This window comes from Protopterus annectens, chromosome 9.part0 (assembly GCF_019279795.1).
Source record: "Protopterus annectens isolate FY-2018-M chromosome 9.part0, PAN1.0, whole genome shotgun sequence".
In the NCBI taxonomy this organism is placed as follows: Eukaryota; Metazoa; Chordata; order Ceratodontiformes; family Protopteridae; genus Protopterus; species Protopterus annectens.
The window spans coordinates 1,214,856,515-1,214,882,052 of record NC_056743.1 but is presented as its reverse complement, the minus strand read 5'-3'; the positions used below and the strand labels follow the sequence as shown (position 1 = coordinate 1,214,882,052).

Here is a 25,538-nt window from a genome sequence, read left to right as displayed (position 1 = left end):
CTTATTTTATTATATGCAGTATCAGTTCCAATGGCAATGTAAAATTGATGACAACAATTGAAATACAAGAAAAGGTAGGAGGAAATTCAGAAAAAAAAAATGCCACATTTGCATTACAATCAGTCAATGAGAAGAAAAAGTATATCCGCAGTTATGATATGGTTATTAGATTCAAATATTTTTAAACTGCTTCCAGGTATTTATCTTATTTATTAAAATAAGCAGGGCTTGTGTGGTTAATTTTATTACTAAATTTTATGATAGTTTTGTAAAACATAAGTCAGGACTTACATCCTCCTCGTAAAGTGCCATTCCACGTATTGCATTCATTGTGCTGGGCTGCTTTGTCTGGAGCAGATGATAAAGGGGTAGAGAAACAAAGAAAGAAACACAGTTAATGTGGTGTTGTCATTATCTAGGGTTTAGAAGAAAATGGAATGGGAACGGATAGACAGAGACAGAAATTAGGAAAAGAATTAACTACTTAAAAGAAGCAGTGGAAAATGAATGAACTAAAGAAAGAAAGAATGAAAAAAAAAATAAACAATTTCAGCAACTATAGCTTATTAAAGCTTGTCATTAGCATATACTGAAATGTGGCCCAAAGAATTTATGCAATTCATTAAGCATCATACAATAGAGCAAAAAATTTTATGAATTCAGCAAATAATCTTCTAAAACTGATATATATTATTGTCTCATTTAATTGCCTCATCTAAAGGGGTCTCCTTCAAAACTGGACGCGAATTCTGTAAATGACTGTCTCATCATGCAAGATATGTCCTTTGAAGTCATTATTTTCAGTTTTGAAATTATATAAAAGCTTTTAATAGTGGAGTATGCATACATTTTATATGTATAAGGACTAAGATTAAAATATACAGTCTATGCAGGACTTCTTACACTGACAATGTCTAAGATATAATACCTTGTGGACATCAGGCTGCATGATAAAAATGGATTGTTAGTGCACATAAACAAACGGTTACTTGCTGATGTAAATGCAGGAGATGTTGCATACCTCCTCTGGCCACATGGTAGACAACACTGTATTTCAAAGCTTTAAGTCTCACAACTCGGAGCCAGTCTGTTGAGGGCAAAATGGGCTCTGTGTTTTAAAAATCCTACCATTTTATGTAAAGGTTTTGGGTGATCATACAGTTCTCATTTTATTCATTTTGTTTGCATTTGTTTATCAGGAAAATCCACCTGGGCAAAAAATGTCTCTTTTCATAGAGGTCCAGGACAGAAAAGCCTTAAAAAATCTGCCAAGTTTTGTCTTTAAGAGAATAAATCAAACAGTATGCAAATAAAAACAAATTTAACACTAAACATCAGAAGTATTAGATACAATTATACTTAGAAGAATTGCTAAAACAGTAAATGATAGGAATGATGATTGTTACGTTATTTCCATGAGCAATCACATTGTATTGATTTCAAATGAAGTAACAGATGGTAAAAGGGGGAATACTGGCATATAAAAAGCTAATATAGAAGGAAGAGACGTTGAGAGTAGTACTATTTTGGGAGGTAAATAGAAGGTGAGCAAACAAGAAGACTATGCCAGAGCTTGTCTCAGTAGCTGTGGGAAAATCTACAGTAAAGAGAAGTGGTTGGATTTCTGAAATGGATGACAGGAATGTAATAAGATATGTAACTATGCAATTAAGACGTAGGAGAAGAATTTAGGAGCATTGCCTTAACTGTTTAAAGCATTTAAAGAAGGGAGACTTTAACAATTTTGTCTTGAAACTGTTAATCATTTTTAGTTGTCTAAGGCTGGAGGAATGCTATTACAAAGATTAGAAAAATTGTTAAGAGTAAAGAATATTGCCAGTAGGCTTGCTGGAATTTTGTATTGAAGTCTTGCCTTTGTCTTTGGAACAGAAGTTAATATCACTGTATTAGGGTACTAAAGGTATGGCATGTAGCAGGATTTTGTGAGTTGTCTTTAACTGTCTGAAGTTTGGACAGTTTGGTAGCTCTAGCCAGTTAAGTTTACGGATAGCTGTGCAGATGTGACATGTTCAGTAGCCCGTCTGTAAATTTAGCTATTTTATTGTAACACTGTTCTACCTTACTCAGTTGGATGGTCTGAAAATTAATAAAGACAGGGACTGTCTACAATAGAATTGGTAATAAATATTTAGAGGTGACCTTTAAGTGGCAAGCTTCTGACAAGAAAAGTTTAATTCTGTAGAGAAGTCCTATTTTTTTATGGGTTTTATTGACAACATAAGTGATTTGATGGTTGAATTTCAGGCTGTTATCCTTGATTATTTCAAGGAGTTTGATGTGAGGAACTAGCTCTATATTTATATAGTCTGATGGTGCAATAGTAAAGAATATTTTCTCATGTGAGCTACTATTTTAAGTGAAAGGTATTGGCTTAGTCATTTTAGAGTTTATTGGAAGTTGGAAACAATTTCAGGTAGGTTTCAAAAGCTATAAAAGCCTGTCCTGTGACAAGCTGCAGTTATGGCATATTGTGAGTGGAGTAGATGGAGCGGAATCATGTGGATGTTGTATTAAAGTAGCTCTACGCTATTGATGATGATAGTCAATAGCAGGGGGCACAGTTTGGATCCTTGCGGAATGTCGATGATACTGGTAGGAAGCTTGAATGAAGAGTCTTACATTTGATGCACTGAGCCTCATTTTTAAGGTAAATATTGAGCCAAAGCAGAGGTGTAAATAGGCTGGGACAAAGGGATGGCTGGCCAGAGCACAACTTGTTATGGTACATGATTGGCAAGTGATGGTGTGGAAATTTATTACTGGCATTGATTTATAAAGTCATAAGCATATTGCAGCTTCCAATCTGAATAGCAATATTACATTGACAGTCATGGCTAAAGGCTAAAATTGCTCAAAGTATTGTGATACACATCTTTACACAGGAGTGTTTTTTCTTTTTCTAGCATTTATCACATAGAGGGATCTTTTTGGTACTCAGCTTTTTGAAGGATCACCAGTTTAAGGAACTGGACAGGATATTAGATAACCTAGCTATGGTTCTGAACCACATTAAGTATTGCTGCAGAAATTGAGAGCAAGGAGCTTTAACAGCATTTGACCTAAACCCCTTATTTCTGTTTATATTTACTGAACTGAGGCGGAATAGAAAAGCAGGTATCAGGGCAATGATCGAGGCACAAACGATGTTGAGTTGGGGCTCGGGGGTTCTTTAGGGTTAGATGACTGATTAGTTGCAAATGCACACATTTTTTTTCTAACTGGAAAGAGAATTTTGATAGACCTAAAGTTTTGTTTGGGGGTTATTCTTATATGCCTAATGGTGGGATTTAAATAAAAATGACATCATGTGATGTTCTTATTGTTTAGTTATAGTTCCTTTAGGAAGGGAAAGTGCAAAAGAGTAAAATAGTAAACACGTTGCGATACACTGAAAAGAGTGAGTCAGAGAAGAAGGAGAAAGACAGAAGAGTAGAACAAATACCACCTCGGGTCTCCCGGAAAGAGGCAACGGGCCTAGTTGGACTAACGAGGTCAACAAAGGATTAATCAAAATAAATAAGAAAATGAAAAAACATAGTTAAGAGAGTTATTCTCTGATTAGTGAATGAAAAAGTAAAAGCAGGAAAGGAAGAAGAGGGGAAAGATAAAAAGTATGAAAGCAAAATGGTAAGAGAAGACAGAGAAGAGAGAGACACAAAGGAACACTGTTGTAAAGGGAAAATGAACGTGGAATGAGAAGAAAGAAACATGTGTCTCATAAATAAGGTATAAACAGATGGACATAGAAGGAAACATGAGCCAAAAGGGGCAGATGATAAGGTCTTCATATTTTACTGGTAATTAGACTTAAATACATAGCAGTGTTTCTTTAATCATCTACTACTACAGTGACCATTCAAAAGACAGTTTTCATACCTGGTGGCAAAACTGATGCTGTTTGCCTATTTTCTATCCAGTCAGTGGTGTAAGGTGCAGTGTTTTTATTTTCTTACTCTTCCTACTTTCATGCATTTATTGGTGCGAGTCCCCACATACACTCCATTTACTGAGTTTTCATAGTCCAATTATAACAACAAATTCTGTAGGGGTTCCTTTCTTTTCCTGGTAAACCTCATGCTTCACTTTCTGTTGTGGATGGCTCAGAAAAGGAATGACTTCATATTTTTCTATAAAAAACATCCATTGACCACCAGCCACCATTAAAGATGTACATCCATTGACCAGCAGCCACCATTAAAGATGTACATCCATTGACCCGCAACCACCAATAAAGATGTACATCCGTTGACCAGCAGCCACAATTAAAGATGTACATCTGTTGACCAGCAGCCACCATTAAAGATGTACATCCATTGACCAGCAGCCACCATTAAAGATGAAGGAGATATTTTAACAGGAAACTATCAACTGTCAAGAAACAAGAGAGTTTGGTTACACCAGAAACAAAACAGCCCCTGACTTGTAACAGCCTTTCCATTTAGAGCTTATATAATTGCTGACTAACTCTTCTACACACTGACAAATGAATCTGTGCAAAGACCAAGTGCCCTAAACTGTGTCTATTGCTGAGTATACAAAAAAGCAGTTAGAAAAATGCAAGCGTAAAATGCAATGCATAGAAAGGGTTTTGGGTGCTTGTATAAAAAAGTCAACATGAATGCACTTTCAGTGAAAAAATAAAAAAAATGCACAAAATATCTGTACAATTTTTTTCGGATGGGGGGGCAGCAAAGCTTTAACCCTACATTCCCTTTACAAGTGGATTTGAGGAAATTTACTGTTTGCCAGTGGCCAGGTGACTGGTCATTCAAAACATTGTCACTGGACAGTCACCAGCATCTTGTAATGGTGTTAGGACTCAGAGAAAACAAAGAAGGTGATTGTTTTTGTACTCTCCAAGTATATGTCATCCCAGAGATAGAGGGGCCTCGCCCCTATTCTTGGGATGCAAGTGGCATGCTCTCTACAAAAAATGTAGATTTTGTGCTTTGAGATTTTGGGAATATCATTGCTTTGAGTAGCAACCTCCCAAGATTTTACATGTTTTGAGTCAAAGAATCACATCGATTAAACAATACATGATTAGTCACGCCATTTATTTTATTGTTCCTTTCGTATTTATCTTATTTATTGCATTGATCACAATGGGTCAATTTTGATTACAGTTCTTGTGATTACATTCCCAGGCATAAAGAAAGGTATGAACAAAATCAGAATAATAAATAGCCAAGCAGATGTAACTGCACAGTTATATTTTAAGACCATGTACACTGATTTACAAATATTGAAAACATCAGTTGAATAATATGCTTTGAACAGAGGAGGAAAGAAAAACAGATTGTGCAGTTGAGAAGATGGGATACAAGTTGTCAGGTGATGTGACCCAACTGGTCTCATATTACACTGGGCTTGTGTAAAGAAATGTATTTTGAATTTAAATATAAATTTGGGGTAAGAAAAGATTCACAAAGTTTCAGCACCAGAATCAGAAAGGTGTGGTTGCAGTAGTGCAGATATTTATTTATGTTTTTGTGCTTCTGTTGTGGGCATCGATTGGAAACGACTTCTGAGATTGTAGAAGAAGGCTTTTGGTGATGAGTTCAACTTCAAGAGAGAAGAATGTTTCAAACTGAAGAAGTCTGAAGAGAAGTGATCATAAAAAGATGTCAGTTGTTTGCATGATTGGTAGACAACTGGCTCTTAAGAATGCAAAGTTGTGGTATTCATGAAAGAAGTTTTCAAAGAAGTGATATATTTATCTATGATGATTTGCAGGGTGGAAAAGTTTTGGTGGGAGCAATGACTCTATGGACAGGCCATATTCAAGCTGAAAGACTCCTTTGCTAGTGGTAGCTTTAGCTTGTGATGATAGGACAGGAGAGATATTCTATGGCCAGAAAAGTAGGGAATTAACTTTCTTTCTTATCATTTATAAGTGATTTTGATAGTTAACAGCTTGGTCAAGCCATATGCCAACGTACTGAAGGAATTTACTTCAGTGGGAGTACTATTAATGTCTTTAAATGTCTAGAGATTTGGGGGATTTGGCAAGGTTTTGATGGGTACCACAAAGCAAACCTTTAGTCTTAGCAGGGTTGAGTATTAGCTTAATTTTATTTAGACACTTGTTGAGAGAGCATCATATGTTGCATCTGGATATGATAATGAGAGTGACAGATCAAAGTGTTACTGTAGCATTGATATAGAAATTCTGGCAAATATGAGGGATGTCATAAGGTGGTTTGGTGATAAAGACAGAGAAAAGTAGATGAGCATGTATGGACCTTGTGGCATACCTTTGTAGAATGTTTGATGCTAATGCAAGTGTTCATCAATCTGTGAAAGCGAAGGTTGTGGTAAATGAGGTCAAAGACTTCCAGAAGACCTATGAAGAAAGCACCTGTAAGGTTGCCTTTGCCTATTTTTATTAACATATCATCTGCAAAGGTTCACCTTTTCCGCAGCCTAGTTGCTTTAGGGAGAGTTGATGACATTGTTGGATGTATTTCGGGAGCTGGATGTAGATGATGTTTCTAGAAATGGAACTGAAAATTGGAGTGCCACTAGACTCAGTCCTTGGTCCCTTATTTTTCTCTTTTTTCATTAATGACCTCCCAGCACTAAACATCATTGTGCACGATGATGAAATGCTACTTTTGTAGGCCAGTAAACATTCCACCAACTTCCAAACCCAAATGCAACTTTCCTTCTCAAATCTCTGCTCATGGACTTACTCAAACAACCTTCTGATCAACCATAGAAAAGCAAATGTTATACTTTTTACCACCCTCATAAATGTCTTCAATTACCATCCATCAACATTAAAACTGCCTAAACAATATTATTTTTCCCCAGGTTAGTTAATGCAACCAGGTTAGTTAATACAAGCAACTAGTTATGACAACGGACCCCTCTCTTTCTTTACCATTCACAAAGACAATATTATGAATTAAGTGCTTTCTCAACTAAAACTCTGCTATAGAATCTCTCATCTACTCTGTCCAACTGCACACCCAGTACTGGTTAAGAATGTTCTTCCCAAACATAAATACAGATATACAATGCTCACAAACCTATACTCTTAATGCTGCAATATTCTGAAGAAGCTTAAATGGTTCCCGTTAACTGCAATATCAACCTGCCTGCTAGGGATCATTGTACCAAAAGTACTTAAAGAAGGTTATTGCCATCCTCTAGAAAGAAAGCTGTCCTTTGGAACAACTGTGCTCCCTGAGAAACTGTTGAGATGATGTTATCACACTAAGCAGTCACCCTTTTAAAACTACTATTGGAGAATGTGCTTTTTCAAGACTTGGCCAAGTATTACAGAATAAACTCAAGTCTGAAACAACCTTATCCAATCACCTCTTCAATGAGGTAACTGAATTGTTTCAAGGACAATGGTAAAGATTCTTGCAAGCTTTAACAACTTTTGAATTAGCGTATGACTTGTATATACTGTATATTAATTTCAGCTCTGGTAGGCATAAGTTCACTAATTTCAATTATTGTGTACCTATTCCTTAAGAACTTTGATTTTGTTTTCTATCTAAGCAATGTCTGAACTGTGTAAACATATGCTAATAACTGTTTATTCACTGATTTCACTTGCTTAACTATGTTATTTTGCTGCAATCTCTTTCTATGTAAGTTCCTTGCTTTATATTTAAAGTTTTGTCTCTGTACCCAGATCAGAGCTGAAAAGGGTCCATGGCCCACCCTACTTAACTGGTTACCAATTAGGCATAAATAAATAAAATGCATTAAGTTAGCATTTGTTAACTGGGTAAATAGGCTGCTGCCTGGACAGTTTAGTATGGCTAATCAACCCGAATGCTTTTGCAGGTGAGTGGAAACTGGATCATCTGGAAAAACAAACACAGACACAGCTGCCTACATGGAGACATTGAGAGATTTCCAGTCTGCCCCATCTCTCAGCTATAATTAATGTTCACAGACATTGGATGAATTTCCCTGAGCAGTTTCTAATATTCCACATAAAGAAGAAAATTGCTTTAGAAGATTTAAACACAAACAATGCTTAGAATAGAAATGAAAAAATGCACATCTGCTAAAACTCAGTTTTTCCAAAGCCAGTAGGAAAGCATGTGTTTGATTTGTTGCCTTTGTTCCTCGGGAAACAAGAATAGACAAAAACAAAGAAATAATATTGTAGTTAATTTAATGTTTGTTGTAGTATGATACTTTATATCAAACTAACTTTTAATTCTAGGCTGACTTTTTTATTACTTCGTGTCCCCGATAGCCCTCAAAAGAACAGACGTGGGAGAGTTTAGATGAAAGGACATCTGGTTATGTTAATTTAAGTGGCAGATGCTATGACTGCAGCTCTCCTCCCATGTTAAATTAAAATGTAACAGTAAATTTCATGTCTGGTACAGGTCTTGAACCAATTAAGCGGTTTAGACTCTGCTTCCTTTTACTGCCTATTCACTATATATTAAAATGCAACTGCTATCTCTCCTATATGCACTGCTGAACAAGTATATTTAACATACTCTTTATATCATCATATTACTGTTTTTATTACACTGCTTATTAGTTTCCTTGCAAAAGTGTATTTAAAGCATGTATTACTCTTCTTTTGGCTTGGGATATAGCTGACAAAATAGTCCACATACCTTATCAACATGTAAGCAAACAAATTAATACTTTGAATCATCAAATGAGCTGAAAATAAACAATAGTGATGCTGAAATTAGATCTCTTTTGGCCCAATGAGCTTTATCTCCTTTGTCTCACATCTCCATGATGAACCACCAGCTCAAAAACACTCATAAATGGTACAATGAAAAACGTACATCTATAAAGTATTTTATTTTTGTTTCCCTCCATTGCTGTTTACAATCAACTACATCTCAGAGCTCTTATCTGATGTTTCACTTCTAATACCTCTCCACTTGATAGGCTTGACCCCCAGAATGGACCCCAAAGCCAGATTATCCCTTCAGAGACCATCTTCTGAAAGATTCAGGTTGTTGCAAACAGGGGATCAGAATGGCCTGGCTTTGTACTACCATGACAGCAAAGGGAGTTCTTTATGTTCTGTCCTACTCACAGTTCCACTCTATGTCCCATCTGGAATTGCCCACAATGGATGATCTTTTTGTCCAGAGTTGATCTGCCAGGGCATTTCCATCCTTTTGCTTAAGACTAGAGTCTCTGGTGTCCATCAAGGGGATATAGTCCTAACAAATAGCCCTTCATCCCTAGGACAAAATGCTGCTTTGTCTCTGCCTTCCAAACTACCTCCTCAGGGGCATCATCTGCTAATTGAGCCTGGGACACTTGGATCACAGTCAAACCTCCTGCATCTGCAGCTTTAAAGTGCATTCATACTGATTTTAAAACTATAAGGGAGCAGCAAAAAACATATCATTAGTAAAGAACAAAACAATAATAGGCTATCAACAGGCTTTATGGATTTAAGCTGACACTGTGGATCAAGAAGGTTGTTTTGGCTGGAGCATGTGGATCAAGAAGGTTGTTTTGGCTGGAGCATGTGGATCAAGAAGGTTGTTTTGGCTGGAGCATGTGGATCAAGAAGGTTGTTTTGGCTGGAGCATGTGGATCAAGAAGGTTGTTTTGGCTAGAGCGTGTGGATCAAGAAGGTTGTTTTGGCTGGAGCGTGATGGCAATCATTAGCTCCCTAGAATGTGAAGGACATGATGATGCAATCACTTTTCTTGAAGCCGTTTTACTAAACTACTGGGTGTCTTCTTTTAAGAGTTCAGTGGCAGAATGACTTATTTACATCTTGAATATATTCCCTTGGAAATTAATTGGGCCAGATAAAAGGATTTTCTGATTATGATGGAATCATGATGACTGAATGCGAAACAATCACCCACATAGGTACTCTGGTCTCTTATGACCATGTCAGTCTGATGAGAAGTACCATTTATATATAACATAGGAGGTGGGAGTAGCTTGCAGTAGTTTTTGGTACAAGTATATACATATTTCAGCTCTTGATATAGCTGTTTAGTATCAGCGGATAAACATGCAACAGCACCCAACTTGCAGTCATCAACAGCTTAGTCACCTACACTGCTGCAATATTGGCTTGGATGTCTGCAGAATAAATGTCAAACAGGAAAGGGAGCAGGGCTGATCTCTATAGTATCTCACTAGTTACAATTTTACATTTACAGTGGGAACTGGGAACTTTCATAATGCGGGATCTTTTAGCCAACCAGTTTGTAATCCAGTAGATAATGCAGGAGGTTACATCAAGTTAGTCTAATTTTTCAGTAATGCTGTCATGAGAGTATGCAGCCTTGCCCAGACTGAGATAAGCGGTGTGCATGGAGTCATCACTATCCACAGCTTCTATAACCCTTTTAAAGAATATTACTAGGTTCAAAAGACAGGACCTTCCCTTCACAGAACCAGACTGATTGGGTTTATATCATTTAAGTAGCCTATGTCTGCATAAATGAATTCTGCCATTAAAGATTCCATATAAAGTTGGTGAGGCTGATAAGTCTATAATTACCCAGGGTGACTTGTGCAGAGGAGTAACAGTGGCTGTTCTCTAGGCCTCAAGCACAAAACCTATGGATTGGCTGGGGCTGAATAGTTTAAGCAGAGGCTCACACACACATACATGCTAGGTTGAATACCTTAAGCAGAGGCTCACAGGTACATGTTTGGCACTGATGAAAATGCAGGCTGGTATGTTCTTCTGAGTTTTTGTCCTTTGGATGAGATGTTAAACTGAAGCTTAACCTCTCTCCTTGAGAATACCTCTTCCTCCTCCACTGGGTAGTTCTGCTATTGCTGTTTCCTAAGGCTTCTAGTGCAACCATATTTTGAGAGTACAGGTTCAGAAGGCTTGAACACCATTGCGTATAACACCTAGTACTCCTGCAAGATGTCACCATTAAAAACAGCAAGAGCAGCCTCCCTCCATCCACCTAGAATGAGTGAGACAGCATTTAGCACTCATGCTCATCCTCTCCAGTGGCTCCTACAGGCACCCAAGCTACCTACTAAGCTTAGGCGACCTACAGCAGAGTCTGGCCTTATCCATCTGTGCTACAGGTCATTCTTCTTCCATCTTTTGACATGTATTTTTCTTCTGGTTAGTGTGTATGGGAACTGAATTGATAGAATTTAACTGAGTGGAGTGTAGGAAAGAAAACAAAACAAAGGATTGCTACTCTGGGCTGTTAATTACCCCAATTAAAGGGTTTCACTGGATGAGCAGCATGGTACTTTCTACCCCTGTTTGGTACACTAAGTGAGCATCAGTGTTCCTGGATTACAATGATCCTAGAAACAGCTAATGGCCTTTCAAAGATGCATTGTACCACAATCCATGTATGGCACTGAGAACGTATGACATACAGGCTTTACCTAACTCTTAAATCAATGAGTGTATGGGGGTTCCCAAAGCCTAGATGATATAAGGTGGGATATTATTGGCTGGTAGTGGTGGGAGGATACAGCAGAGTTTAGCATGAGGTGGCATTCCAGTTACAATAAATGTCATCCATTTTAGGAAAAAACAAACAAACAAATGAATTGGGTGTGACTGAGTTATTTTTATCAGAGTATAAGAGAGACTGTTTCTTTTTTTTTTTAAATGAGGAGTTAGATGGCATTCATTTATTGTTGAAGAGGGCAGGTAGTTTTTTGGGGTAGGTGGGTACTTCATACAGATAGCATGGTTGCCTCAGTAAATGAATGGTTTTATTTAGTTAGTTATTTGGTAATTTCAGGAACCAGTTTTCCCATTTGGGCCAGGCCCATTTATGGTGCAGGCCCAAGGAGAAAAGTTCAAGTGTAAAATTAAAGTACAGCAAACACAAAAGAAAGTTGTTACTCAAAGTCAATGGCATGCACAGTGATATAAACAAAATATGCACATTGTACAATAATATAATACCGAAGTCATAGAGTTACAAAGGGAAAACAATAACAGTGCTACAGCCAATACTAATGTATCAAACACAGTGAATCGTATTGCCAATGTTACCAATGCCAATGCTACTAATACAGCAGTGTTTATTAGAACAGTCAGTAACGAGAATTTAGCCAATACTAACAGTGTTTACCCAAATCACGCTGTCTCAAATAATACTGTCGCAAGGTATGTTATCTCAAATGCTGTCTCAAATGTTGTCGCAAGGTATGCTATCTCAAATGCTGTCTCAAATGTTGTCTCAAATGTTGCCTCAAATGCAAATTTTAATGTAACTGCCAATACAAACAGTGATTACCTAAATCACGCCATCACAAATAATGCAGTCGCAAGTGATATTGTTGCAGATTTTGATGTAGCTAATATGGTATTCGCAGTTAACAACAACAGAAGCATAAATGATTTTAACGCTGTCTCTAATAATGCAGGCACAAGGTACGATGTCGCAGATGTTGTTGCAGCTAATAATGTATCCGCAGACAACAGCGGAAGCATAATTGTCTTTAACTCTGTTGTCGCAGATGTTGTTACAGCAAATATTGTATCCGCAGACAACAGCGGAAGCATAAATGTTTTTAACTCTGTTGCCTCAAATACTAGCGACTTTAGCGCTCATCGCCCGAGTGTAGTTGCTGCCACGGCACACCCGTGCAGCAATAAAGACCTTAATATGCAGCCCCTAAGAAATGAACAAGTTGCCAGAGTTAGGCCAATAAGGTCAGTCAGCATAACGCAAGACAGTAGCGCCCCCAGCGACGGAACAAGTGATACAATCACAGCAAGTGATATAATCACCGTAAGCTGTTCAAGAACTCCCACTATACTAGAGAGAAGGGCAACGCCACCCAGGCGTGACAACCCACAGACCAGCAGCACTCCCGTGCACAGAGCAAATAGAGAACACCACCCCAGCGAAAACCAAAGAGCAACCCACAGGGGAAACCCTAATAGCCCCCTAAACCACCAAATAGAGGGCAGTTCGTATGCATCTGACCACACACAAGTGGCCAGCGCTACACAAGAGTCAGCCCCCGAGGATGTAGCTGAAAACACCTCCGACAGTATGGAGGACAATGAAAGTAGGGCTGTGCCGCCAAAACGAAAGAGCACCTTCAACCCAATCCTCAATCACAATATCTACACCTTCTCGAAAGTGTGTGAATCTGAAATAAGGAACCTCATCCAAAACAAAACGCCAAAGATCTTTAATAACCTCAGCAAAGAGGAAAGAAAAGCATTACAAACAATCAGGGCTAACCCAGACCTGAAAGTAATGAAAGCGGACAAGGGTGCAGGAATAGTCATAATGGACCAAACCACCTACGTCCTAAAAATGAAAGAAGTGCTCACCAAAGATCATAGCTACACCAAAATCACTAAAGAAGCAGTGCTCAATAACTTCAGAAAAATTGATCGCACGATACACTCCCTGGCACAAAAGCAGCTCATCACAGAAGAAGAGCTAGACTTTATGCAAGTAGAATCCCCAGAGGTAGGCAAACTATTTGGGATCCCTAAGATCCACAAAAACCAAACCGACCCACCGCTCCGACACATAGTTTCGTCCAAAAGAACGAAAACCGAATACATTTCGGAGCTACTGGACTACTACCTCAACCCCATCGTGCAAACTTCTGATTACTACCTCAAAGACTCCTGGGAGTTCCTACACAGGATCCACGTGTACCAAAACACGAGGCCCCCCAGAGAAGTAACATTAGTCTCTCTGGACATAGTAGCACTATACCCAAGTATTCCTCACGAAGAGGGCATCCACCTTATAGACAGGTATCTGACCAAACACAGAAACATGGAGCCCCAGAGAGCAAACACCTTAAGCACACTACTTAAACTAGTGCTTGAGAACAACTTCTTCGTGAAGGAGACATCTACCACCAAAAGAAAGCCGCTATGGGAGCCAAAATGGCCCCTGCCAATCTAGTGCTCAGTGCCTGGGAAGCGGAGACCCTCAGCAAAATAGAAGGCTTTCATCTTATAGCACTATACCTACGCTATATTGACGACATGTTCTTCTTATGGGAAGGCACAACCGAAGAGCTCCATGTCTTCCTAGACAAAATGAAAGGAAGCATCACCTTCCTAGATTTCACCATTGCAGGCACAGGCAACCAAATCAACTTTCTGGACGTGACTCTCAGCATCGAAGAGAGCCCCAGAAGATTTGCCTCCAACATATACAGGAAGCCCACACACCGAAATAACCTGCTAGACTTCAGAAGTCTTCACCCCAGATTTATGAAGAAAAATATCATAAAAGGACAATACGTCCGCCTAAGCAGACTAGTGAGCGATGACAACACCTTCACCAAAGAGTGTAAGAAGCTCCGTCACCTGTTCATAGAAAAAAACTACCCTACCGCTGAGATAGAAAACACCATCCGGGAAGTGTCCAAACACAGACACAGCAGGCACCAACCAATACTTACCTACGGGTTCAAAGTACCGCACAAAAATAAAGAAGAACTAGCCCCAAGATTCCCCATCCCCATAAGCAATGATGCGACTGCCATCAGAAGCACCATCAACAAGAACTGGGGCATCATTCAAACGAACCCGGACCTGCAAAAAACACTAGGCAAGCATCCGGAGTTCACATATAAGAGAACCCAATCGCTAAAAAAGCTGTTTGAACACCCCAGCACACAGCCAAACCCCCAACCGCAAGGCACCCACCCATGCGAGCAGTGCAACTGTTGCCAATACATCCTAAGCACCAGCCAACTAGAAGTCCCAAACAGAAGGCAACCACTAATGTTCAAGGATCTATACTTTTGTTACACTAGTAACATAGTATACCTTAGCAAATGCAAGCATTGCCAGGCGTTCTATGTAGGAATGACGACACGCAGACTCTGTGATAGAATCAGAGAGCACATGCAAGCAATCAGAAGAAATGACCCCACGAATGCCCTAGCAAGACATGCGCTGCAAAGCCCCACACAGTTCCAATTAATAGTGCTAGAAAAAACAACAAACTTCAGTGACATTTCAAGCACCCCGCTTGAAGTCCGTGAACTAAGATGGCAAATAGAGCTAGGAGCAGACACACCCCCAGGGCTCAATGGCAACCTTAACATCAAGTGTTTACTAAAATGGATCAGGTAATCTGATCACTGTCTTACAACCTTGCTTGTACGTATTAAAGAAGCTCCTGAAAAGTTCCTCTTTAGATTTCTGATTAAGTTCGATTATGTAACAATAAAGAGCAAAGCTCAAATCTGTTTCCGGCTTGAGTCTGGTTCTGTTCTACATAGATCACCCAGGTATTTTGCTTATTTTATAATATATAAAAGATGTTTATGTTGCAACAGAGCAGCTCAGAATGAGCCACTGTATACCTCGAATAACAAAATTACAATAGTTTATTAAAGGAGATAACGTTAACAAAAATGCCTCATGTGTCAAGAGTTAGTTAATTTCAAATATTTGTCAGTTAGTAGGCAATTAGTAGGACAAAATCAGTATTAAAATTATAGAGGCCTTGTTGTGCACAGGGATAAAGCCTCTGCATGCACCCCAGATGACCCATTGCTGATTAGCAGCACAGACACTAAATGTGGTATTTGGGGAGGATGGGAATGAGTGGTCAACTTCACCCATCCTTGGGAGGAGGAGGGAGGCAGCATAGGCTTGCTACAATAACAATCAGGATTACGAGGCTGGTAGTTCTGTGCTGCATAAGCAATGTGCCATTTAGTCAGGTAGTTGTGCTTAAGCAGAAGCTCATATGCACCTTCTGAAGGCAGATATTGCAGAGCTCACAAAACTGCCAATGGGTCCCTAGAGTTAAAGTACACTTCACAACAACAGTATAATGCTATATCAGTGTTCTCAATATTCTCACTGACCTCAGATGTTAGTCAAGGGGAGCCCAGCGGAGGCAAAAGTAGGTCCAACAGACACTACGAATGATTAGAGAAGCTGGTGGTAGCTGATGGTCAGCTTAAGGGAGGAAAAAAATGTACTTTCTGGCTGTAAAGTCCACCTTACTTTGAGATAACTGAGTACATTTTGAGTTAGTGCTGGGAAGTTTTATTTGCTTTCTCACTAAGTCTGTCTCTCTGTTGTAATGGTTCCATCCCAAGATCAAGCTTGCATTGTGTTTAAATATGTTTCCCTATGTTTACAGTTCCTTTTAGTCATCTTAAACCTTGCTAGATCTTTTGGCTTCTTTTGTATGCATTCATTATCACTTAAATCCAGTTGAATTTATATTGCACAGGTGTGGCTGTAGTTTATTTTATGCAATAATTTGCAACACAGTATTAAAGTGCCAACTCCCATTTGTGAATGGAGCCTAAACACAGCCTTTTGTCAACTGTAGCAGTGCTCTTGTTAATAGGAAACTGAGTAGCCTACTCTTAACCGTACAAGGACAAGGGCAGTCTAACATACTGGCCTGCTGAGTACTCATTAAAATGTAAATGCCAGACAACATTTCTAGATACATAACAGCTTAGTGGTCCAAAGACAGTACATCCATCCGTAAAGGGCTTTATGGTACATTTGAGGGTAGTTAAAATCTACTCTTTGCTTAGAGTGACCCACTGCATAGCCTGTATCAAACTGACCCACCAGTCAACTTTTTTAAGCTCCCTGTCGTAGGCAAGGCCCTTATGTAATTAGTTTTCTGTGCACTATTTACACTTACTTTTACATTTACGGAACTGTTGCCTATCGATTAACAGCCAAGTGCAGTACTTCCCCCATATGACGCCATCTTGTGCGGGTGTCTCTACAGAGTGAATGCACATCTAGCATGGGCATAGTCACATTGGTTCTGTCCCACCCCTTCCCCATTCTCCCTGCCCTCTTGTACATTCACACCCTTCTACCACCTCTCCTTAAAGCTCTGCAATAATAAATTCCTTCTTCTGAATAAACTCACAAAAAGTACTATAATAGAAGCTTCTGGCTTTGCTATAGTTTTCCACATGTAATAAAGACAACTGATCTGAAAAGCTGGTTAACTACATAGAGATGTCATTTATGATTAAACACCATAATCTTTCCTCTAAGTTACAACTGTTCCTTTATGAATGCTTGACAAATATGTCATTATGCAATAACCTCTTTACAACCAAAATGCCAGTAAAGACTTAGTAAGCAGTAAATGTTAGGCACCATGGTCTCATTCATGATGATGGACATCACTTTATTCCAATTTGGTCAGCTACAATCATTTCATCCAAACTCTCTGTCTGTGTCCATCAGAATGCTATTTGGTTACGACTGTGCTACTGCAGTTTAATTGTATCTGGCATATACTGCTTTGTTCACTCAGTGAATTGATATTGTCTCCATCACTCTAACTCTCAGCCCAATTAACCATCACAATAGTTCATAAGGGGCAGTTGTGCCTCTACTAACTAACCATTCAATTAATTCAAAAAGCTACATTCACCACCTTGGTACAATAGTGATTTGGCTGTTAATAACCACACCCCAAATGGCACAACACTAATCCTTCCATGGTTATATTATATCTCCAATTCTACTTCCAGAAATGCAATGTAACATTAATATTCCAGGCAGCATTCACCATCCCTGTAAGATTTATATGTGCACAAATGGCACTTGTTCACTAAGCAACTAACACACCAGTACCCCACATCCCTTTTATGGTCCGGCAGTGCATTGGTGGCAGCTTTGCAGCTAACACCTCAACAGCATTCTCTTTTGTTAGTGTTTACAGTCCATTTCTCCAGCTATATCTTTAGTATAGTCATTCTCTGAGCACCACACTGCAGCCACCTAATAGTTGTGACAATTTACAAGTGGCAGGTGTGCTCCTAACACCTGATGTCTTCCTCTGATTGTTTCAAAAGTTCAGTGTTCAAAGCTCTGCACTCCATATCTCAGCAATATTGTCTTTTGTCAGTACTCACATCTCTTAACATATAACTTTCATATTTTAACTTTTGTAGTCCTTTCTATGCTAAACTTCCACATTCCAATGTTAGTATTTATACTTTCCCCACTATATTCCAGCAAACTACACTACCTTCCTTCCAGCCCTCTATCTAGCAAATGTTACAATACATAAGTGATAGTTGTGCAAAATATAATCTGAACTACTGCAGGGTCACTAGTTTAGGATGATGTAGCCTAAATCTTAAGAGAAGATAACATCAAACATCAAAAGCAAATGTCCAACAAGACAAAGTGTAGCACTTACATCCCCTTATTTACCTCTGTACTGCTAATTTTCCTCCTGTGGTTGACTGAAAAATAATGTAATTACTGTAACACAAGGGTAATTAAACCTAAAGTAAAAAATATTTTCTCCAAAAATTTAACACAATGTCGACTCCTCCCACATCTTTCCAATGCACTACATATCCACTTCTTCTGGATAGGAATACCCGATTTAGGCCAATCATTAATAACTGAGAGCAACTACATCATTCTAACATCTAAACATTTTAACCCATGTCTAAATGGCATCCAAATCACCCACTCGTCTTTTCCTTTTCATATCACTTAGAATAAGAACAGCAGTTGACATTAACCCCAGCCTAGGCTCAATAGCAAGTCATCATCCCAGTGTAGACATACACAACCAAATGAAGCCAGATCCAGAATATTACGGGACTAAGAGTCTATCACATTAATGCCAGGAATGCTGACAATAAATGACATGAGTTAGATTAAACAACATAGTCCAAGTATCTCTAAAATCTGCAAAAGAATTACTCTAATCTGTCGTCCTTCATCTAAAAACCATTATGCTATACTTCAGAACAATAAGGAAGATTCAAAATAAGTGGTGGTGTTCTCACTCAAAATAATACATTCCTTCTGTAGTGCTCCCCAAACTAAAAATAGCCTTACTTTTCCAGTAGACCACTTACTAATAGGTTGACATACTAAAATGCATGCTACAGTACCCTCCATACACTGCAGCTTTAACAAAAGTCTTTAAAGACACAACACAACTTATCACTGACACTCTCTCTAGAGGGACTATCAACATCATTCATGACTTTAAATTTAACGTTAACAGATTATCCAAGCTGCACTTAGCAAGGTACCTGTTGCTGAATAGCCTTACTTAGATGTTAGTCATCAGAACCAGGCCAACCCTACGAACAGGTAACTCTTCCCTAACAAATATATTAATTACTAATACCCCCCCAGAAGGGTAAGTTGCTGACAGTGATGCCTGCAGTTACCTTCCTGTACTCCCCATCTTCTCCTTCAAGGCAAATAGAAAACCTCAAACAATAGTAAATATTTCAACAATTTCCAAAGACAAAGAGTATCCATTTCTTAATGAACTGTAACCTATTAGCTGGTCTGTACTCTGTCAGCACGTAGTCCCCAATGAAGTACTAAGAAAGTTTAACTCATTAAACAGGCCAGGAATTATAAACACTTTCCACTCACAAAAGAAAAAAAAAAACTAAGCAGAAGATATCCCTGGATAACAACAAAATATTGTGGCAAATTAAATTAAGATAAATACCTTGCGCATTTGGAGCAGCTTACGATGCATATATGACCACAATAACTACCTCTATATTCACAAAGGTTGCCCTCTAAAGTTAAAATAAGCAAACAAACTCTTACATAAGGCATAAACAAGCCCTGTTAGCTACTAAACCAAAGTTTTTTCTGGAAGATTATTCACAACATTACACACTTCGGCGCTAAATCAAATAATGCACACAGTATGTAGACAGACCCAGTAATTTACAAGGATTTTATAGTTAATGCTACATTAATCTCCATGCTTTCAAACTTTTCCCTGGGCGTAACTCATTGTAGCATAGTAAATTTGTCCCTTTCGGACTACATTTCTCTGTTCTACTTCAGAGCAGTCACATCTGACATTTAACAGGATCATGAGAACTTTCTTAAAAATGATATCCTGGACTGCTACTCCTTTCACCACATTACCCAGCAAAGGGCAGTCACTGCTGAAGACATCTAAAAAGATCATGAGAACTTACTTAAAAAAGATATGCTCAACTGCATCTCTGTTCATCACACTATCCTGCCAATAACAGTATCAGAAATCTTTAAACCATTTGAACATATACTTAACCTGTCCTAACTACAGAAACCCTCTCAAAACAATTTAAATACACCACTGTTATTTCTCTCCCCAAGACTGCAAGCCCCACCTCAGTCTAAGACTACCACACTAAGCTTATGCTTATCAGCTGAAAAACTGAAATGTGTTCAGCTGACAGAGCATACATTTGGACTGCTATCTGACTGTCATCAAGGTTGTGGAGAGGGTCACACCACCCTTACTGCAATATACTCAGTGCATGCAGGCTGTTTTTAATGTATGTATAAACAGCAACCTCTGCAAAGTCTTTTCACTGAAATTAAAAGAACACTCAAACATGAGAAATATCATCTACATATCCAGAAATATAAAATGCTAGGATTTCGATACAATGCCTTAAAACTGATTCTGAGCCACCAGCTTAATAAAAGATTCACCATTCTTTACCACTAGTACTTATATCTTTTTCTGTCATATTGTATACTAACGACAATCTGTTCCTTAAATCAAAGGAATCCTCTACAAAATCTGTACACTTATTTCCAAAGTAACATCCACATACTTTGTGCATGAGGCAGTTCTGTTAAACTGATAAATAACATTAGCCAAACTCTCTCCATGATCTTTGGCACCAACAAAAAGGCTACTACAACCTCACAATATTAAACTACAGAATACAGTTGGCGATCTTGTTTTAGAACATTTCAAAATATAAATCTTTAGACTCTGAAATTAATCAACCCAGTGTTTTAAAGAACACCCTCAAATGACTGTGGGCAAAGTCTCAAACCACTACAAGTATAATATACAGAACATACCCATATATCTCCTAAATCCAGATCAGCTATAAGAAGGAGCATTTATACTTGATTATGGACTGCTAATAACAGCCCTTAAATAAAGCCAAAACAGAATGCTGCACGCAGATTGACTTGCATATACAGGTTTAAAATTAGAGTTCAAGGAAGACATGCAGAGGTTGCAAAATAACTATATTAAATCACAAATAGTAAATTGTATAATGGAGGCTAAAACCAAAATGGCAGAGCTGAAAAGAGTAATAACTAGAATATATAAGGTAATACTAGACTGTAAAAGACAATACAGTTCAAAGGTAAAATAGCATGGAGTAAACAACTAAATAAAGGTATTATAGATAAGCAGTTGAGAAAAAATGTGTCTGGATCCCAGATATGCCACTTAAACAAGAATATTTAGAATTTTGCATGGACATGTTTGCATAAACATTTCTGCACTCTTACTAGACTTCAAAAAATGTTTCCTGCAAGCAAGAAGCAGTAATATAATGGTTCAAAAAGCAACCCTTGGCAGCATGTATTCTGGCAGCACAAGGAGTTGCTTCAGTACAAAATTACTTGAATAATATGCTAAGTCTTATGCTTGAGATAGAATTTAACCACAGAATATATGTGCTTTTTATTGACTTGGTGCAAAGTAACACATAATAATGAAGGGAATGTATTACTATATTTATTAATAATAGTGGTGAAGAAAGTTGTACTATAACTAGAAAATGGAGCACCAAAGACAAACCATCTATAAGAGAGTTGAAATATTTATTACAGAAATTAAAACTATGGAGCTGAGATCAAAAACAGAAAATAGGCTGTATAGGCTTCTGTACTGGAATTTGACTTTGAAGAGGATGTTGACACTGAAGAAAGTACCTAAGAGCTACATCTATTTAATAAAGTAGACACTAATGCAAAGTGGGAAATCACTGGTCCAGCTGGCAAGACTTGTAGTAGCGTGTAAATAAAACAAAATAATATGATCATTAATTAGCTTGTGATGTCAAATTAGGTTGTAAGTAGTTGCTAGGTGCATTTACCTGTTTTTGTTTGATAAGCAATGCTAACTTAAACATAGGATTAACAGTGAATTTAATAACTGTTTGTGATATTTGGATATGCAAACTTACCAATGGGAATATAGGCTATTATAACCCATGTAAGTATGTATATACTTAAATCTACTTCAGCTATCCTTGTCTTTATTATCAGCACGCTCCACCTTAATTTCTTCTCTTAGTTGTATCTTACACTAATGCTATTCTCTCTCTCTGTTTCTTACTCTCTTTTATCTAATACCACCATTGGTGAAAACAATATTTAAAGTATTGTAAACTATAGTACATTTGTTTTTCTTTCTTTCTGTAATTTTAAATATATTTGTGTATATATTACTGATGTTCTTCTGTATGTTCTCTGGAGCTTTTCTCCTCAGGTCTCCACTGAAAATGGGCTTTTGGCTCAGTTGGACCAATCCGGTTAACAAATGTCAAATAAATAAATAAATAAATAAATAAATTATTGATAACTGCATGCAGGCACTGATTATCTGGCATAAGGGTGCTTTATTAATACTGTATAAGTGTATACTTATAAAATGGCTGTATCAGCAGTTAGTGGCAAAATAACAAGTATGCAATGCATGTTACATGGAACAAAGTTAACTGATAAAGTATTTACAGTTCTCATGATAACTGCATTTCAAACAAATTATTATTTACACAGACAGTCATGCAGAGAAGCACGCACACACACACACACACACACACACACACACACACACACACACACATACACACACACACACACACACACACACACACACACACACACACACACACACATGCATAACTATGACAGACAACCATACTTCTTAACTGTCCAGATTTTCGCAAAATGTCCAGATTTTTGCCTCATATTTTTGGTCGGTTTCTCCTAAAGTTTGTGTTTTTTTGGCAGATACCTAACAAATCACTGAGGACTGAAGTCAGAAAATAATGGTGGACAATTGAGTTTCAGACTTTATATTCTTCAGAAAATTCACGCTAATGCAACACCTGTAATTCTATCGATTTTCTAAGCTTGTAAGAGCAATGATTAAAACGTATCCCCATTTCTGGGCCTTCCCCCCCCCCATTATTTGTGGCTTTATCCAGATTTGTTGTTCACAGCTGCTGCCAGAATACAACAGCATCATTACCTTAGTTTGCAGAAAGCAAAGTGTTTTCAAGTGAAGTGTTACCCTACCGCTTTCTTCAGCAGCCTTCATCCTGTTACACAACTACTACTGTCCATCAAAAAGCCTACAATGTAGTCTACCAATTTAGTGTGGCGGAGCTTCAGGAAAATTATTCCTGTAAATTAGACTCACTTTCCTAAGAATATCAGGAAAGAAAGGAACTACACAATATTTTGGTCCAAGTTAATCATGTACCTTAGTGACACTTACCGTTGCAAATGCTTTGAGGACAATGGGTAACACTATATAATTCCTTACTTTTCACTCCTTGACATTTTTTTTCAAATAATTCCATTAAGCTTATCTCGACTACACTAAGTATGTAAGCCAATTATAATTAGGGACATCTGCTAAACTGCTATTTTTCTGTCTGTGAATCCTTTGTACAATATTAAGTACATACTTTATACATTAACAGATGCATTATAATCTGTAAACACTGATTATTAACTTGATTAGTTTTGTACACTAACACATGTACTATAGTCTGTAAATAATTAGCACTAACTTCTTGATAAGCTTTGTCTAAAACTACTGTGTTATTACAACATTTGCATTTTGTTTGATTATGTAATACAGCATGTTTGCAACCTCTTTTCTTTTGAAGTCATTTATAACTTTACATAACGTGTTCTGCCTAGTGGATTGAAGCAAGGCTGAAAAGGTCCAAGGGTCTTTGCACCTTCACTGGTAATGAATCATATATATATATTTTCAGCTAGACACATGAATCTAGTTCCATGCTGGATCATTCTGTGCACGTCTCCCCTATTTCTTAGAATGGAACATCCTAAACTGGAAGCATTAGTCCTGTCAAGCAAGGCCTCATGACTGTAGCATAAATAGTCTACTTATAATGCAACATGCTGTCCTACTTATAATGCATCATGATGTTCTACTTATAATTCAACACGATGTTCTACTTACAATGCATCATGATGTTTTACTTACAATGCATCATGATGTCCTACTTATAATGCATCATGATGTTCTACTTATAATGCATCATGATGTTCTACTTACAATGCATCATGATGTTCAACTTATAATGCATCATGATGTTCTACTTATAATCTATCATTATGTTCTACTTATAATGCAACACGATTTTCTACTTATAATGCATCATGATGTTCTACTTATAATACATCATGATGTTCTACTTATAATGCAACATGATGTTCTACTTATAATGCATCATGATGTTCTACTTATACTGCATCATGATGTTCTATTTATAATGCATCATAATGTTCTACTTATAATACATCATGATGTTCTACTTATAATGCATCATGATGTTCTGCTTATAATGCAGCATGATGTTCTACTTATAATGCATCATAAAGTTCTGCTTATAATGTATCATGATGTTCTGCTTATAATGCATCATGATGTTCGGCTTATAATGCAACATGATGTTCAACTTATAATGCATCATAAAGTTCTGCTTATAATGTATCATGATGTTCTATTTATAATGCATCATGATGTTCTACTTATAATGCATCATGATATTCTGCTTATAATGCAACATGATGTTCTACTTATAACGCATAATGATGTTCTACTTATACTGCATCATGATGTTCTATTTATAATGCATCATAATGTTCTACTTATAATACATCATGATGTTCTACTTATAATGCATCATGATGTTCTGCTTATAATGCAGCATGATGTTCTACTTATAATGCATCATAAAGTTCTGCTTATAATGTATCATGATGTTCTGCTTATAATTCATCATGATGTTCTGCTTATAATGCAATGTGATATTCTACTTATAATGCACCATAAAGTTCTGCTTATAATGTATCATGATGTTCTGCTTATAATGCATCATGATGTTCTGCTTATAATGCAACATGATGTTCTACTTATAATGCATCATGATGTTCTACTTATAATGCATCATGATGGTCTACTTATAATGCATCATGATGGTCTACTTATAATGCATCATGATGAGCTACTTATAATGCACCATAAAGTTCTGCTTATAATGTATCATGATGTTCTGCTTATAATGCATCATGATGTTCTGCTTATAATGCAACATGATGTTCTACTTATAATGCATCATGATGTTCTACTTATAACGTATCATGATGTTCTACTTATAATGCATCATGATGGTTTACTTATAATGCAACATGATGTTCTACTTATAATGCATCATGATGTTCTACTTATAATGCATCATGATGGTCTACTTATAATGCATCATGATGGTCTACTTATAATGCATCATGATGAGCTACTTATAATGCATCATGATGTCCTACTTATAATGCAACATGATGTTCTACTTACAATGCATCATGATGTTCTACTTATAAGGCATCATGATGGTCTACTTATAATGCATCATGATGGTCTACTTATAATGCATCATGATGTTCTAATTATAATGCAACACAATGTTCTACTTATAATGTATCATGATGTTCTGCTTATAATGCAACTTGATCTTCTACTTATAATGCATCATGATGGTCTACTTACAAT

The 25,538-nt window shown here is 37.4% G+C and overlaps 1 protein-coding gene across 2 annotated transcripts in view; it reads right to left on the bottom strand.

Annotated features, from left to right (window-relative positions):
* The window catches only part of LOC122811948 (double C2-like domain-containing protein beta), a 1,736,177-nt gene that overhangs the window by 415,200 nt on the left and 1,295,439 nt on the right, over positions 1-25,538 (bottom strand). Inside the window, exon 6 of one of the 2 annotated variants that reach the window (XM_044084139.1) lies at positions 292-348. The exons of the other annotated variant lie outside the window; for it this stretch is intronic. Coding sequence (XP_043940074.1) covers positions 292-348 — 57 coding nt within the window. The remainder of the gene's footprint in view (positions 1-291; positions 349-25,538) is intronic. 2 annotated transcript variants of the gene reach the window in all.